Source organism: Oscarella lobularis, chromosome 3 (assembly GCF_947507565.1).
Source record: "Oscarella lobularis chromosome 3, ooOscLobu1.1, whole genome shotgun sequence".
In the NCBI taxonomy this organism is placed as follows: Eukaryota; Metazoa; Porifera; class Homoscleromorpha; order Homosclerophorida; family Oscarellidae; genus Oscarella; species Oscarella lobularis.
In genome coordinates, this window is record NC_089177.1 from 2,900,255 (window position 1) to 2,914,019 (window position 13,765).

At 50.9% G+C, this 13,765-nt stretch overlaps 4 protein-coding genes across 6 annotated transcripts; 1 reads left to right on the forward strand and 3 right to left on the reverse strand.

Moving 5' to 3' along the window:
* Positions 1-35: 35 nt before the first annotated feature.
* LOC136184988 (transcription factor E2F5-like) lies at positions 36-1,616 on the reverse strand. Of its 2 annotated transcripts, XM_065972019.1 has the most exons (8): positions 1,355-1,615; positions 1,185-1,294; positions 841-1,126; positions 659-788; positions 507-602; positions 418-459; positions 322-369; positions 36-270 (listed from the first exon to the last, which is right to left on the reverse strand). In XM_065972019.1, exons 1-8 carry the CDS (start codon positions 1,577-1,579, stop codon positions 125-127), a joined length of 1,083 nt encoding a protein of 360 aa, XP_065828091.1. In that variant the 5' UTR covers positions 1,580-1,615; the 3' UTR covers positions 36-124. The 2 variants fall into 2 exon arrangements, with proteins under 2 accessions (XP_065828091.1, XP_065828090.1); XM_065972018.1 differs by having other exon boundaries at positions 36-369; positions 1,355-1,616.
* A 49-nt stretch (positions 1,617-1,665) lies between these two features.
* On the forward strand, positions 1,666-8,077 carry LOC136184983 (protein fantom-like). The gene is made up of 39 exons (XM_065972010.1): positions 1,666-1,771; positions 1,827-1,942; positions 2,002-2,045; positions 2,108-2,187; positions 2,243-2,337; positions 2,388-2,471; positions 2,531-2,595; positions 2,651-2,683; positions 2,737-2,784; positions 2,840-2,912; positions 2,967-3,037; positions 3,091-3,196; positions 3,253-3,327; positions 3,384-3,455; positions 3,508-3,581; positions 3,634-3,688; positions 3,742-3,826; positions 3,886-4,043; positions 4,099-4,171; positions 4,221-4,342; positions 4,397-4,498; positions 4,556-4,630; positions 4,685-4,759; positions 4,818-4,936; positions 5,000-5,069; positions 5,133-5,262; positions 5,325-5,419; positions 5,478-5,646; positions 5,702-5,856; positions 5,918-6,043; positions 6,098-6,322; positions 6,376-6,520; positions 6,584-6,702; positions 6,767-6,959; positions 7,032-7,113; positions 7,170-7,263; positions 7,628-7,670; positions 7,726-7,830; positions 7,891-8,077. The coding sequence occupies exons 1-38, from the start codon at positions 1,723-1,725 to the stop codon at positions 7,821-7,823; spliced, it is 3,693 nt and encodes a 1,230-aa protein (XP_065828082.1). The 5' UTR covers positions 1,666-1,722; the 3' UTR covers positions 7,824-7,830; positions 7,891-8,077.
* On the reverse strand, positions 7,854-11,517 carry LOC136184987 (iroquois-class homeodomain protein irx-3-like). Of its 2 annotated transcripts, XM_065972017.1 has the most exons (8): positions 11,443-11,517; positions 10,709-10,811; positions 10,400-10,618; positions 9,822-9,916; positions 8,831-9,252; positions 8,290-8,781; positions 8,104-8,236; positions 7,854-8,044 (listed from the first exon to the last, which is right to left on the reverse strand). In XM_065972017.1, exons 2-8 carry the CDS (start codon positions 10,754-10,756, stop codon positions 7,963-7,965), a joined length of 1,491 nt encoding a protein of 496 aa, XP_065828089.1. In that variant the 5' UTR covers positions 10,757-10,811; positions 11,443-11,517; the 3' UTR covers positions 7,854-7,962. The 2 variants fall into 2 exon arrangements, with proteins under 2 accessions (XP_065828089.1, XP_065828088.1); XM_065972016.1 differs by lacking the exon at positions 11,443-11,517 and having other exon boundaries at positions 10,709-11,370.
* Positions 11,518-11,566: 49 nt separating this feature from the next.
* Positions 11,567-13,765, reverse strand: LOC136184985 (protein sidekick-1-like; the record flags this gene model as incomplete). Its single annotated transcript, XM_065972013.1, is given in 8 exon segments — positions 11,567-11,981; positions 12,030-12,066; positions 12,121-12,208; positions 12,348-12,380; positions 12,441-12,719; positions 12,800-13,114; positions 13,167-13,454; positions 13,523-13,765. Coding segments are annotated over 8 exon segments (1,550 nt in total), but the record flags the coding sequence as incomplete, so codon positions are not given.

The window sequence follows — 13,765 nt, forward strand, 5'->3', positions numbered from 1 at the left end:
AGTGGAAAGGACTACTAGTATCGAAGACACGTAAGTCAGTGATGTATAATCTTTATTATAATTAAGCCACCGCTTGCATGTACACATTGGGACCCCTCTATACTGTGTTCATACAGGTCTTCCCCTACGCTACAGATGTCGGCTGGTTGAACGACGTCTGACCGCTGCCGGGTACGTCAAAGAGATCGCACACGCCTTCCGACTCTTCCAGATTGAAGAAATAGTCTTGATCGGCCGGTGGAGGAGACAGCCTCAGCAGTGGAGCGAAGCCTAGAAAAGAAGAGTGCGGAGGGACGTCTTGGAGAAGAAAACAACGCCGACCTTCTTGAGCCATAATTTCGTCTAGCAGATCTTTTCCTAAGTCGACACCTGGGCAACACAAATTAGAATACTTCATTGTGGAGAAGATGGGCTCACCGTCCATGTGAGCACTTTTTTGAGACGATTCCCTTTCAGCTCCTAAAGAATTAGCGTCATAATTTCGTCTCAAGAAAGAAATTCATTACCTCTTGCCGATGATAACATAGGAGAGACGTCAGTTGGCAACGGTTGGCCTTCAGTCGTCATTGACGACGGCTCAGTATTCATTTCCTCGATATCAACTTCACACAGAGAGACAAAGACTCGAGAAATGAAGCAAACCGAGAAAAGAACTCACCCATGGAAGCCTGCGAAAGTTCCAAGACGCTAGACAGAGCCTCGTCTTGATCCACAAGAAGTACGTTGATCGGCCCATTGTGACTCTTCAAATGTATCTGACACAGGTGATTGCTACCATTCCCAAAATCCTAAATCAGCCCCCTCCTCCTAATCAATGATTTAGAGATGAAATCACGGTACCCCTGTGTGTGGCGTTGCCAGGGGCACTTCGAGCTCGGTGCCAGACGGTGCCTGTACAGCTAAAATCGTTTTTCCTTGAAAGTCCTGTATATGACAAAGATCGTCGTGCGTGATGTAGGCGTATTGATCATTGGTCGTGTCCTCGGAGACGTTTCTCAGACTCTGTTGCAACCAGGAACGCTTCTCGTCCAAATCCCGCTCCTCATCTTCGAGTTGTTGCAATTTGTTCTTTAGCGACCTTGAGCGCGACGTAATTTCAGCAGAATTCGATCCGGGCCCCGCTCCTCTAAAAAGACGTTACGCGTGAATTCCTAGGACTCCCTCCGCGAAAAAAAAACACGCACTTCCATTGGATACTATTTTTAGATTTTTTCTCAATTAGCCCAATTCCTTCGAGAACGTTCGTTATGTCGTATATCCGCCGCTTCTGTCGCACGGCCAACGTGTCCGCCGCCTTTATACACATTTGTATCAACTCGAATTCAAAAAAAAACGAACCGAAGCCCTATCTCACGTGTTTTAGATCGAGGACGCCGTCTGGCGCTTGTTGGAGTAGGGAAACGAAACGCGAAGTGAGAAGACCGAGAGATTTTTCGTGTCGACTCGACGCCGCCGCGTTCGAACTTCCCGTCGGATCGGGCGAGCCCGTTTCGCGCGAGTGCGGCGAGTCGACGCTCGCCGCGGTGCTCGCGCGACGTCCGTCTTGATCGAAATCGTCGCCGTCGTCGTCTAGTTGCATTCGTCGCCCAATCGTCGGTTTGTTTTTCAAATATCAACACGACTTCCTTATATGGTGAGAGGGTGCTTCGCGTTCTCCTAGCGCGCGAGGCGTAGCGTCGACTTTTGAAAGAAAAAAATGCTATCCGCCGTCTGTAAGCTGAAATGAGTGCGACCGTTGCGAGAGGAAATCGTCCGAAGGTGGACGATTACGGTGGGAACCTCGTAAACGTCGAGAATCGTCGTCTGATCGCGTTTTCGTCTTGCAGCGTTCGATTTTCGCGTCGGCGCGGGACGATCGGAGGTGGAAGAGCGGCGAACGATTGCTCGATTGTCTCGCGATGAGCTGGAAGACAAGCACATTCGGCTCTACGAAGAGCACCTGGTACACAGGAGTTTTTTTACTCGCACACCGACATTTGACGCAATGCGAAATTTCATAAGATTCTGAAGAAGAAGGAACGAAATCAAGAAGAGAAAATGAAAAGGTGACTCGATCATAAAATTCGTTCATCTAATTTTTAATTTAATTAATTAATTAACTTTTTAGAATGGCGACCAAGCTGCTGCGTTTGACTGCAGATAAGAAGGAGGAAGAGAGGAGACGAGCTGCTGGTGGTGGTCACGTGTGTACGTGGATTTGACGGCGTTTTTTTCGTGGCCAGCTAATTTCGCATATGTTCAGTAACAAAGTACGATCCAGAGATGAAGGACTTGATCGAGGATCTGCAATCTCAGATACGCAAATTAGTCAAAGATCGAGACGCGCTGAAAGACAAAGTAAGATGGGCTTTAGAAGAGAGAGCATCGTATTTTATTTCCTACTCTAGCTCACTCTGACCAAGCAACAGCTGATGTCCCAGTCAGGAAAACGCAGAACGGCATTCGATCACGTGAAGCCTAGAATCAGCACGGTACAGAAAGAAGCGCGCTTGGTGTTTCTCTTCAAAGACCGGTTGCTTTATTACATAAGGGGCTTAGTGCGAAACCTCCACCTTCTCAGCTATCTCGCCCACTTCCGCAGCCATCCACTCCTAGGTAGGGTGTTCACAATATTGCCCCCTTCCTGTGGGTTGCTGAATGGGTATTGTAGGAGATCTAGTTCTGGAGGGCAGTTTCCTCCTCGGTTTGTACGCTGTTATGGTTGAACGGAGACGTTACTTGTGAGGACTTCTGTAGGTATGGGCATAGTTTGCTGGAGGAAGCAAGGAAGGAAAAATCAGAACTGTGCGTGAAGTGTTTGATTAGAGAAAGATGTGCATGTATCTGCGTTTGTGACTAGGGAAGCTATCATTGGCGAATTACAGGAGCACATTCAGATTTTGGAAGACGAAGGCGCACGAAGTGCAGAATACGTATAGAAATCGATTGAAAAGAAAAAAAACTAGAATAGCTAGACGGTCCCGTAGATTCAAGACATGGAAATTAGACACGAAAGAGAAATACTGAAATACAAGGAACAGCTGTCAATGTCCCAGCGGTAAAATCAAGAATGAATTAGAGCATTCACGGCGAATAGCGAATTTTTATTAGATCTAATATTCAAGAAGACGTCGGATTGATTCGTTTGCAAAGGGAAGTCAAGGATCGCTCAGCTAAATTTGACTCTCTGCAGGCTCAGTATCTCTCTCTTGAGAAGGTCTGCTATTCTTTGCTTTAAAACTGTCTAATTCTTTACTATACGCACTACGTCAGAATATGAATTCAGTGAAGGCAAGCCATGCAAAATTACTGGAACAACTTGAAGAGCTCAATAGACAGCTGGAAGATGTTGGTTTCCGGCCCATCTTCTGTCTGACTGCGATTTTGATGACGGCTTGTCTTAGGAAAAGGCTCGTAATGTTGCGCTGCAAACTCAGTTGCGAAGTGGAACGGCCACGGAGCAGCAGATAGCCGATGTGGGAGAGAATCGAAAAATACTATTTATCCGTCTAAGTATTGCTTATTCAGCTTCACGACATAATAGCAGATCTTCGCTCGGAAAAGCAGCTACTCAAGCAAACGAACGAGAAGCTGATCAAGAGGTATATTGGTGTCTATTTCTAAGAAATAAAAAAATGCGTGGGTGTGGTGCAGTGCATTCGACGCAGAAAGAGAAAGACAACACAAAGAGCAAATGCTTATTCTTCAGGTAAATAAATGAACTTATTCCATTTGACGAGACTAGAGCACGAATTTTCTCAGACGCGTATCGAGCAACTCGAAGCGTCCCACAAGACCGATTTACAGGAGAAAAATCACGTTTTGGATTTGCTCGACGAAGAACGAGGTGACAACGTGCAAAAACCCTTTCGATATCGCATCGTTCAAAGAGGTGATCACATTTAGGAGTGAAGTCGAATTTGGAGTCCGAATTGAGACAGCGAAATCTCCTGTACTATCAAACGAAACAGGAACACGACGAGCTTTCCGAGAAAATGAAATTTTTCACGAAAGAAAGCGCCGTCAACGTGCGAGAAATCGAGGAGGCGTTAGTCTTGATCAAAGTGGGGATATAGAAGCGTCGCATTTGTTTATTTTTAATTTACGGAGCAATTTTAGACGCGCAAAGAGAAAGGGCAATCGTCTTTCGACTTCTTGGAGAAACTGGACGATAGCGTCGATGCGGGAAAAGGTGTCGCGTATACGACAGAGATAAGAGCTCAACCGTTTTCGTTTTTTAGACCAGCTGAGGCGAGATCTGGCCGAGCTGAGATGTAACCACGCCGAAACCGTCGGCGAGTTGGACAAGACGAGACGACTGCTTTCGATTCAGCACAAAATTAACAAGGATTACACGGCGGAAGTAGGCACGACACAACGAAGTCGTACCTATGAATGAAGCTGCGTTTCCTTTTAGGTCGATACCCTAGTGCGGCGAATGGAAAATGTGCAGCGGGATTGCGACGCTCGTTTGAAAGAGTACGCCCAGATGGTCGACGTCAAAGCGGCTCGGATCAAGGTCGCTTGACAAGCCATAACGGGGGAAGAGACGATTTTATGATGTCATTTATAATAGAAACTCGAAGGTCAGTTGCACGACATCGCTTATGGGACTAGGCAGTATCGAATCGAGAGAACCGCCAGGGAAGAGGTGAGCACGTTATGCTCTCCGTGTGAGCTCGTGACGTGTTTTTTGTCTTTCGAGGCGGATGATTTGGATTTGGAGGGAACCGTTGCTTTGGAACGCGACCAGAATCTGCTGGAGATCAACGTTGGACACGTCAGCCACTTTTCTTTTTGAAACTTTCTTTGGTTTTCTATTTTTTTGCTGCCTATAGCTGCTCATGTCCGACGATGCAATCAGTCAATTCGAAGATCCTTCGGACGTGGCAACGGTCGTCTCGTTTGGATTCTACGATTTCGATCTGCAATTTTCTCCTGTCATTCAAGGCGTAAAGTAAGAAAGAAAAAGACGAATAGCATTGCCCCACCGACGTGCACTACTGCTTTTCCACTCTAGCCCCAAGTACGACTTCACTGCTCAGTACGTCGTTCAAGTAGACGACTTCTTTCTTCATTATCTACAAAGGGTAGAACCGCGGCTTCGTCTCTTTCATTCATTCATTGCAACGTTTCGTTTTTATCCTCCAAAGGAGTCGTCGACGCTTGAAGTGCACCGCGGGGTCGGCACCGAGTACGAAACGCTTGCAGCGGGCCAAATTCGTTTTCAGGATCTCCTGGAATCTGCCGGCGGACGCGTCTACGGTCAAGTTCAGCTGACAGGCAAGTCGAACGTTTATTAGGTATACGTATATAACCTCTCTAGGACTGACTCTTTCTCTAAGGCGTCTACGGCGAAATGAACGGATCCAACTTCGGATCTATAGACTATTGGATTCGCCTGCGAGTACCAATGGATCAAGCTCTGCGTCTTTTCAAAGTATCAAAAAAAATGTATACTGTATATATGTGGCATCGAAGAGATTTCTTTTTCGTAGGAGAGAACGAAGGCTCTCGGCTACATCGTATCAGACGGCACGAAGCCGAGAGAAACGCCGCTGCCCGAGACGACCCTCGTTCCCGCGCGCGTCGATCACCTGCGAGAAGACTACAACGAATTGTCTGTGACCGTCGTTCGATGCACGGGTTTGGCGTCGAGTCGCGAAGGCACGCGCGCGGTTCGCATCGTTCGACCACGCCGAATCTTTCTCTTTTTTCTTAGGAGTCGCACCCGCCGCCTACGTCGTCTACAAGTTCTACGATTTTGCCGATCACGACACGACCGTCGCCGCGCCGTCCGTCTCGCCCGCGTTCGACGACACGCGAGTCTATCCGGTGCTGATGAACGCCGAATTGGATTCGCATCTCAAAACGCAGGCACGACAAAAAGAAAGGAAAAGCGTCGTCGATTCTCGATAATTTCTTTTTTTTCTTCTAGGGTCTAGACGTTTACGTCTTCGACGATCTCGTCGATGACAGTTCCGCTCACGTCGGCACGGCGTCGATACCACTGCTTTCGCTCGCCCGCGACAACGACATCAGCGGAACGTTCGAATTGAGAAAGGTCTTGCGCGCGGTGCACGTCTTTTCGACGAAGTCTAGTCGTTCTCCTTTCAAGGTCGTCGAAATGCCGTCTAGTGGTATGATTGAAATGAAGGTCAAGTGGAACAGACCGTATCGGGTCTGCGGTCTTTTGTTTCCGGCTAATGATGATGAGGATCCTGATGGTGACGACGTTGTTAGCAGCCAAGTGTCCGCCGGCGAGGACGGTCGCGACGTGATCGATAAAGAGACGATATCAGAGACAGACAATGAAAATCGTCATCTATCTGCTTCGCCTCAGGTATAGTCAGACTCTTTCGTTCAGAGACATTGGAAAGTGTCCTATACTTGCAGAGTCCCGCTGAGGAAAATACCGACGATGAGGATAATAATCACGACGATGACGATCTGGTGACGGGAAGGCAGGATGTGGCCGTCGTTGTAACGAATGCAGATGAATGTCATTCTTTGATTTCATCTCCTGTGCCAGACGAAGCCGGTCCGTCGCGATTAATTGGTTTCTCTAAAAAAAGATGTTTCTATCAATTGCTCCTTTGTTAAGATAAAGAAAACGACATCGACGACGAAGCCGTCGCGGCTGGTGGCGATGCGGAAGTGATCAGCGACGAGGACGATCTGGTCGTTTCGCCAAGTCCAACGGCACAGCGGCAAAAGCACGCCGTACGCGCTAAGAACATACATACATATACGCGCGCGCGCGGCAATCTCAACGCTCTTCGCGTAGAACGACGACGTTATATCCGTCGAAGTCGTCGCGTTGACTCTCAATGACGACGCTCCTTTTCTCGACGACGACTCAATCAAACAGCTCTTCGTCGAGTACAAGTTTCTCAACTGCGATCCGGAGCTTCTCGAAACGCCGTTTTCCCTGCCAAAACGAGCCGCCGGCGTACCCATGTCATTCAATTTCAGACGAAGTACAATATCACTTATGTCCTCCTTATTGGCAGAAACCTAAATCTGCGTCGCGCTCTCTCTCTCTCGTACAGTATTTAGGCTTGACGATCCGCAATTCAACTATCGAGACGAATTAGTGGCATGGATGCAGACGACGCATCCGTCCGCCGGGAGGTGAACGACATACGGAAAAACATGGTCACTGCATTCAGGACGAGATTTCTGTTCAGGATTCCATTCACTATTGTAAGCGAACCGCCCGCCGAGGACGATCAAAACAGCGAGTGTGTTGACGTTGGCAGTGCGCACGTCGACTTGTTCCAGGTGCGTCTGTCTGCCTGTCTCTTCCCGGGGCCCCCTCGAGCGTCGTATTATTGAATTCCTTCTGTGTCCCGCCGCGTGCCGTGACCTTTAGGATGAGAGACATAAACTAGACAAATTGAATTGAACACTTTCCTTGCACCGGGGGTCGCGGAACTATTTACGCTGCTGCTGTTCATATTATCATAGCTGGCTTCCTCACAGACTTCGCGTGCGGTTTATTGGGGGTCGTGTTTACGCAGAGTGGTTGTTCATAAATGGAGTTGTCTTGACCTTGGCCCTCCCCCCCATTAGTGGTAGACCTACACGTACGCACGCACGCACGCCCGCACGCCGGTCTGGGTTATTTATTTCCGCATTCTTCAAGGTACTAAAAGATGGTCGCGATCTTGAAGCAGTCGATATAGACGGTGTGCGAATATGTACCATGTTGTCTACTCGTGTAACCAAATGCTTGTCTTGTAGTACACGACATTTCCGAGCCCAATCTGGTAACAGGTTGTCTTACCGTTTCTGTCGAAGCAATTTCCGCGCTAAGAAAACTTCGAATTCAGAAGGAATAGCGCAAAAGTAAAATTACAACATTGACAATGTACTTAGGTGGCGGTATTATTGGTATTATTGCTACAGGTGAAAATGAAAATTTGAGGTCTGCAATTACCAGAAAATTTTTTTGAAATACGTATGTATAGAGTGCCATCCTCAGTCCTTGTTCTTTATTTTACTCATGGTCGAGAGAACGAGTGCAGCATCCAGTGCCTGCCGATCGTCTTCCACGGACGAACTGAGAGGGGGAAAAAAACGGTACAGATCAAGTTATAAGCCCATCAAGTTATCTCTCACTGTCGCGATCTCTTAGTCGAACTGCTGCCTTCGTCGTTCAGCAGCGGCGGCGGTGTCGATCGCTTTCGCCGAGACGCTCCAGACGCCGAAGGCTTTGCCCCAGACGACCGCTTCGATTCGTCGCACCGCGAATCTACAACCGGGAACTCAACACGCTATTTCATTTTCCCGGATACATTTAGTTACTCGGCATCGTCTCGGCGCCGGCGGCGGCAAGTGCAGGCAGAAGTCCGTGCGGCGACATCATCGACGCTCCATACGGCGACGGATAGGGCCACGTCGGGTCGATGAGACCGTACGGGTTCGGTGCAAAGAGCGGCGATGGCGGCAAGCCGAGAAACGGCGCCATACCCGGCCAACTGATCGGATGATGAGCGCGCGACGTCGTAGTCGTCGACGTGCTCGCGCCTGCAACCGTTCTTCGCGCGACTGACGGAAGAATCGGCCGTTCGGATCCACCATCAATGCCCGGATGACGATTATTCCTTTCGCTTGCCGGAGAATCGTCGGCAATTCGGTCGTCGCTCACAGCCGGCAGAGCAACTCGCTCGTTTTCTATTTCGTTGTCGCCACCACCAGAACGACTGCCGCCGCCGTCACCGCCACCACTGTTCGATCTGTCATCATTCGTTCGAACTTGAGGGGAAGCGCGATTGCCATCATTAACATCATCATCAGCTGGAATACTTTGTTACGGTATAATACATCGCGTGTGCAAGAAACTTGCCTCTATCTGTGGCATCGTCATCGTCATCATCTCCATCATCATACTCTTCATCTACGTTGCCATCATCGCGATTAGCCCTCGATGGATTCGCAGACGTTGCCGACGCTACGGCACTTGTAGTCGCCGCCGTCGTCGTCGTCGTCGCCGGATCGCCCCGATTGGTGTGCAAGAACGGAATGTCGTCGTCGTCGCATCGGCCTTTGGACCAGACTTTCATGCCGAGCTTCTTGATGCGACGTCGAGCGTTCGCGAACCACATGGACACTTGCGTGAGCGTCAACTTGGTCATGACGGCGAGCATGATCTTTTCCGCCTTGCTCGGATACGGATTGTCCTTGTGTTCGCACAGCCAATCGCGCAGCGGCTGCGTCGACTCGCGCGCTCGCTTCAACGACGGTTTGTCCGGGGGCGGAGGTAGGAGTCTAGGAAAGGCGAGATAGTGAAAAAAGTGTTAGTGACCTTTTACGACATTCGTTCCGAAGCGGCAACAGGTGTCGTCCTGCTGTCGCAGATTTCACCTGTCGCCCTCCCCGCTATATTAATTTGGCATGTGCGTGCCACGTTGTTTCTTTCTCTCTCTCTCTCCCTTCCCCTCCCTCCTATCTCCCTATCGCGCCTTTTCGTTATCCGAAAGTGACGAGGGACACTTTTTCGGCGAAAACGTGTCGTTCTCGATCCGGAAAGAGCCAGGAACCTCGTTACGCGAAGGTTTTCGAATGCGCGAAACGCCCCCCGTCTGGAGCTGTTAGTCTGCCGCAAATTTTGACTGGAAACCTTTGTCCCACATGTACGACGAAAAAAATACCTCGCCCATTTAGACGTGTTATTATAGCGTTTTTGTCGAAACGGGGGGGAAAGGAGATAGGGGACCCTTAGCTTCCTTGTCGCAAATTCAATTGAATACGTACGATCGATAAGGGTTTGAGAGAGAAAGAGAGAGGGAGGAAAAGAGAAAGGACGTGTCACGTCGATTCCTAAAACTAAGTCTCACCCCATGTCGGATCCGTACGGAAACCCGCCGAAGTGAGCTCCTGTCGGCAGACTCGGATATCTGCCGGCGGCGGCGACTACGGCGGGCGCGCCCATCTGAAATAGAAAGTCAGTTCGTCACGTAGAATCGAGAAAAGCGCTAGTCGCCACGCGATTTTGCACGAGGGGCGGGGAGTAGAAAGAGAACGGAGACAAAAAGGGGAAAAAATGCGCGCTTCGCATAAAAAAGGAACCCCGCGCGGAATTCCCACGCGTGCTCCGCGCGACGTTTGCGACGACGCACAGCCCCGGCCGGCGCCGATGAAACGACCATTGATTCATACAATGTATAGTGATTTTTCTTCGAGAAAGGGGGGAGTGGAAAGGTGGGGGGGAGAGCTATCTCCGTTTCGGGCGTCGTGACACGTACAAACCGAAAGGAGCAGTGAAATCGACAATTAGAGTCGCTGGCGCCTCGACGCGAAACCGCGAAGCGACGATAGGAAGTGTAGAGCACGGTCAAAAGAAAGCGGTGCAATCGAGCAGAACAAGGGCTCTCTCGTCCTCCCACTTTTTTTTCCACGCCCGTTTCCCTCGTACCTGATTATTGGGATGGTGATGGTAGTGATGATAGGCGGCGTCGCGATAGAGCTGACGCATCGCCGCTACTCGCAAGTGCATCATTTCGCTGTGAAGGTGCGACGGGAATCGAGTGGGATCGAGACCGTGAAGATGGGCGAGATCGAATAGAGACGGTTGGAGACCGTTGGCGGCGAACGGGAGCGCGGCACGATGCGGCAGCGGTCGATGCACGGTTCCCTGTCGGACGAAAACGAGTCAGCGACGATCGAGCGAGAAAAACGTGCTCGATAGGGTAGGGAGGCGGGCGGCTCGAGGGGGGAAGCTCACCTGGTGGTTAGGCACACCTCCGACGGGCTCGCGTTCAGTGTAGGCCATTGCTATTCGGGAGGCGTGCGAGCGAGCTGCAACCGGGACGGAGCGAGGCGAAAAACTGAAACGGGATTTTCTCAGACAAACGTACGTTAGGTTGGTTAGCGGCCTTGTCGCAACTACGTGTCATGTCATATTATTGACAACGATCCCAAATCGAATTAAATGAACATGGGTAGGTACAAGCCCTTCGACAACTCTGCGTGTGTACATATATGGGGATGGTTCCACATGTGTAAACAGCGTCTAATTGGGTGCTCACGCTTCCTGCCCGCCACGCCATTTCGTCTTGCCAAACCAGCTGGATCGAATTATTGCGACGGAGAAACTCCTTACGGCCTGTCTCGCTAATCTATTTTGGTTTCGGGGGTCGGTTTGTCTGGGAACGAGGAAGAGAACGAGGCTGGCTCTCAAATGGCGTCGCACGCAGCGAGTCGGAAACGCGAAGGCGACAAACCGCGCTGCATTCCACTCGCTTCGCGCGTCACTGCGCAATCGCACCAACGCCAAAAATAAAAAGGGACGGAGGCGGCGGTCGCCGAGCGTCGGCTGTTCGATGTGAAACGATTTTCCCCGCTACCGGGACGGCGCGTGGGTGATCGGCGCGTGCAGGTTCGTGGGCGTTTGTATTTGCCTCGTAGCTTCCCCTTCGTTCTGGGAACGCGTCGTACCCTCCCCGTCACGTAACCGACCTTCTTCGCTTCCACGCCGTTTATCGAAGTGCACGCGAGCTTGTAATCGTTAGACGAGCGACGTAGACGATTATCGTCGATGCTCAGTCGACGATTGCGAAGCGATTCGACGACCACGCCCCCCTTTTGAAAAGTTCCGCATTTCGAGGAAGTCAGACACGAAAATACGCGAAAAAAAGTTTGGCTTCCACGCCCTAGGGACGCACTCAAAGGAAAATACGCTCTACAAAAATCTGTCTCTTAAAATAGCTTAGAATTTCTATAAGAACTTCTTAGACTTCAGTTTCCTTTGAAATTCGTTCGGAAATCGCGTCGTGCACTTGAGCGACGGCGACGACGAAGCGGCGCCCCGCTATGGGAAACGCTTCCGCGTCGCTCTCCGAGTCGGATATCTGATCATAGATCTGATTGCGATTGTCGTCCGCAGGGCTATTCTCTCTCTCCGAGTCCGAGTTCGAGCCGTCCGAGTCGTTGCGGACAACGATTTCCATCGAATTCCTTCGAGATGTTCGTCTCGTCGCGTCGTCGACCGCAGTTTCCTGGAAAAAGACGAATTGCACGCACTATTATTCGAAAACGATGCTTACCTCGTCTGCGCGACAGCGCCGTCTGGCTTTGCGGTTTCTAGAAAAAGGTACGACAATCACCCTTTTCCTATGTACCCCCGGCCGCAAATACCTTTTCCTGCTTTTCCAATATACTACCGCTCCTACTGAGATGCATACGAGAACAAATAGCGCGACGGCGATAACTACATGCGTTGATCCTACGCACACGCAAACACACTCATAGAAAGGCCAACAATGGGTAGGCGTGTTCGTGGCGTTGAAAGGAACATGCAAAGTGATGCTAACGAGCTCCACTGTCACTCGCCGCGACCATATATGGACATTCGAGTCTCTTACCTGCATTATTCGTCTTGTAGTAACCGCTCAGAACTAGATAGATTACGATTCGGGCTATTTTGGTGATTTTCGATACAAAATATGCGTGCGTACTTGCGGTCGTCGCTCGAATCTCGTCGCTCCACTTTCCCAATTCGTCGTAGGCGGTCAGAGCGGCGACGGCGAATCCATACGTCGAATTCGCTTCGAGCCCGTCGAAACGAACACTCGTTTCGACGACGTAGCGAGTGCCGTTCGCGCAACCGTCGCATCGTATCGCATAGCGAACGATCGGCGGCCAGCTCGGCGGCCAGCTCGACGGCGGACGCCACGCAAGCGAGACGAAGTCGTGACTCGTTTCGACGACTCGAAACGACGACGGCGGTGCCGATTCTACAAAATCGCGCGCACGCGGAAGCCATTTGTATATGCATACGTGCAGTTGAACCGCGCGCGTAGGGGGAAGCACTTACGCGTCGTGTGCGTTCTCGTCGTCCGCTCGGCGCACACGCGTCGAAATTTTCCGTTGACGGCGACGAGACAGACGTTGTAGACGGTGTACGGGCGAAGGCCTTCGAGCGTTGCATTCGTCGCCGTACGATCGACGTCGAACGATCGTACCGCGCCCACGCAACTACCGCTAGCGGAACTGCGCACGAGAAACCCCGTCGGTTTCGACTCCGGATCCGTAGCGGAAGTGGCGTTGGTCCACGTCCAACGTAATTCTATCGAACCGGCTATCGATTTCAATATCGGATGGGCGGTGACGTTTCGGGGGCAAGACGGATCTGCGGGAGCGATATAGAAGCATGCACACAAAAGAAGTCTGTTCTCGCGTACTTCCGTTTTTCGTTTTTGCCACGTAGTAGCCTGTCGGACCGAATCCACCCGCCGTCGCCGCCGATACGTCGATTAGATAAAGGGTTCTATGACGCAGATTGTCGAATCGATAGGCCAAAACGAACCAGGGAACGACGATTGTTTTATAATCGTTCACCGACGTGGCTTCCAGTCGATAGGCGACGATGAGACCGTTTCGTTTCGACGGCGACGGCGGCGCCCATCGTACCGTCAAAGACGTCGGCGTTTCGTCCGCGACGACGATATTGGTCGGCGGTCCGCCCGGAGCTAGAAACAGACGCATGCAGATACGGCGTCGACGGCGGCGTCGACGTATGACTATCGCCTGTTTTTACCTGTCTGGGGCGTTCGAGTCGTCGCCGTCGACGCCGGTCCGTATCCGGCTGTCGTGTACGCTTCCAGTGCGACGTTTACGGAAGCGTAGGGGGACACGACGGCGGCGAACGAGACCGTGGCATTTTGACGGCTCGTCGTTTCGGTTATTTTAAATGACGACGTCGTCACGTTGAGACGATAGCCGAGAACGATTCCGTTTCGATTGTCGACGGGGTTCCACGACACGGCGACGGAGTCGTTCG

Coding starts and splice junctions, on each gene's coding strand:
- LOC136184987 (XM_065972017.1), bottom strand. CDS start 10,756: ATGGCCTACACTGAACGCGAGCCCGTCGGAGGTGTGCCTAACCACCAG. Junction 10,619..10,708: donor GAGGTGTGCCTAACCACCAG/GTGAGCTTCCCC, acceptor TTCGTCCGACAG/GGAACCGTGCATCGACCGCT. Junction 9,917..10,399: donor ATCACCATCCCAATAATCAG/GTACGAGGGAAA, acceptor TTTCTATTTCAG/ATGGGCGCGCCCGCCGTAGT.
- LOC136184988 (XM_065972018.1), bottom strand. CDS start 1,579: ATGCAACTAGACGACGACGGCGACGATTTCGATCAAGACGGACGTCGC. Junction 1,295..1,354: donor GCGTCCTCGATCTAAAACAC/GTGAGATAGGGC, acceptor ATGTGTATAAAG/GCGGCGGACACGTTGGCCGT. Junction 789..840: donor TGGCAACGCCACACACAGGG/GTACCGTGATTT, acceptor GGGCTGATTTAG/GATTTTGGGAATGGTAGCAA.
- LOC136184983 (XM_065972010.1), top strand. CDS start 1,723: ATGAGTGCGACCGTTGCGAGAGGAAATCGTCCGAAGGTGGACGATTAC. Junction 1,772..1,826: donor TCCGAAGGTGGACGATTACG/GTGGGAACCTCG, acceptor TTCGTCTTGCAG/CGTTCGATTTTCGCGTCGGC. Junction 7,114..7,169: donor ACGCATCCGTCCGCCGGGAG/GTGAACGACATA, acceptor ATTTCTGTTCAG/GATTCCATTCACTATTGTAA.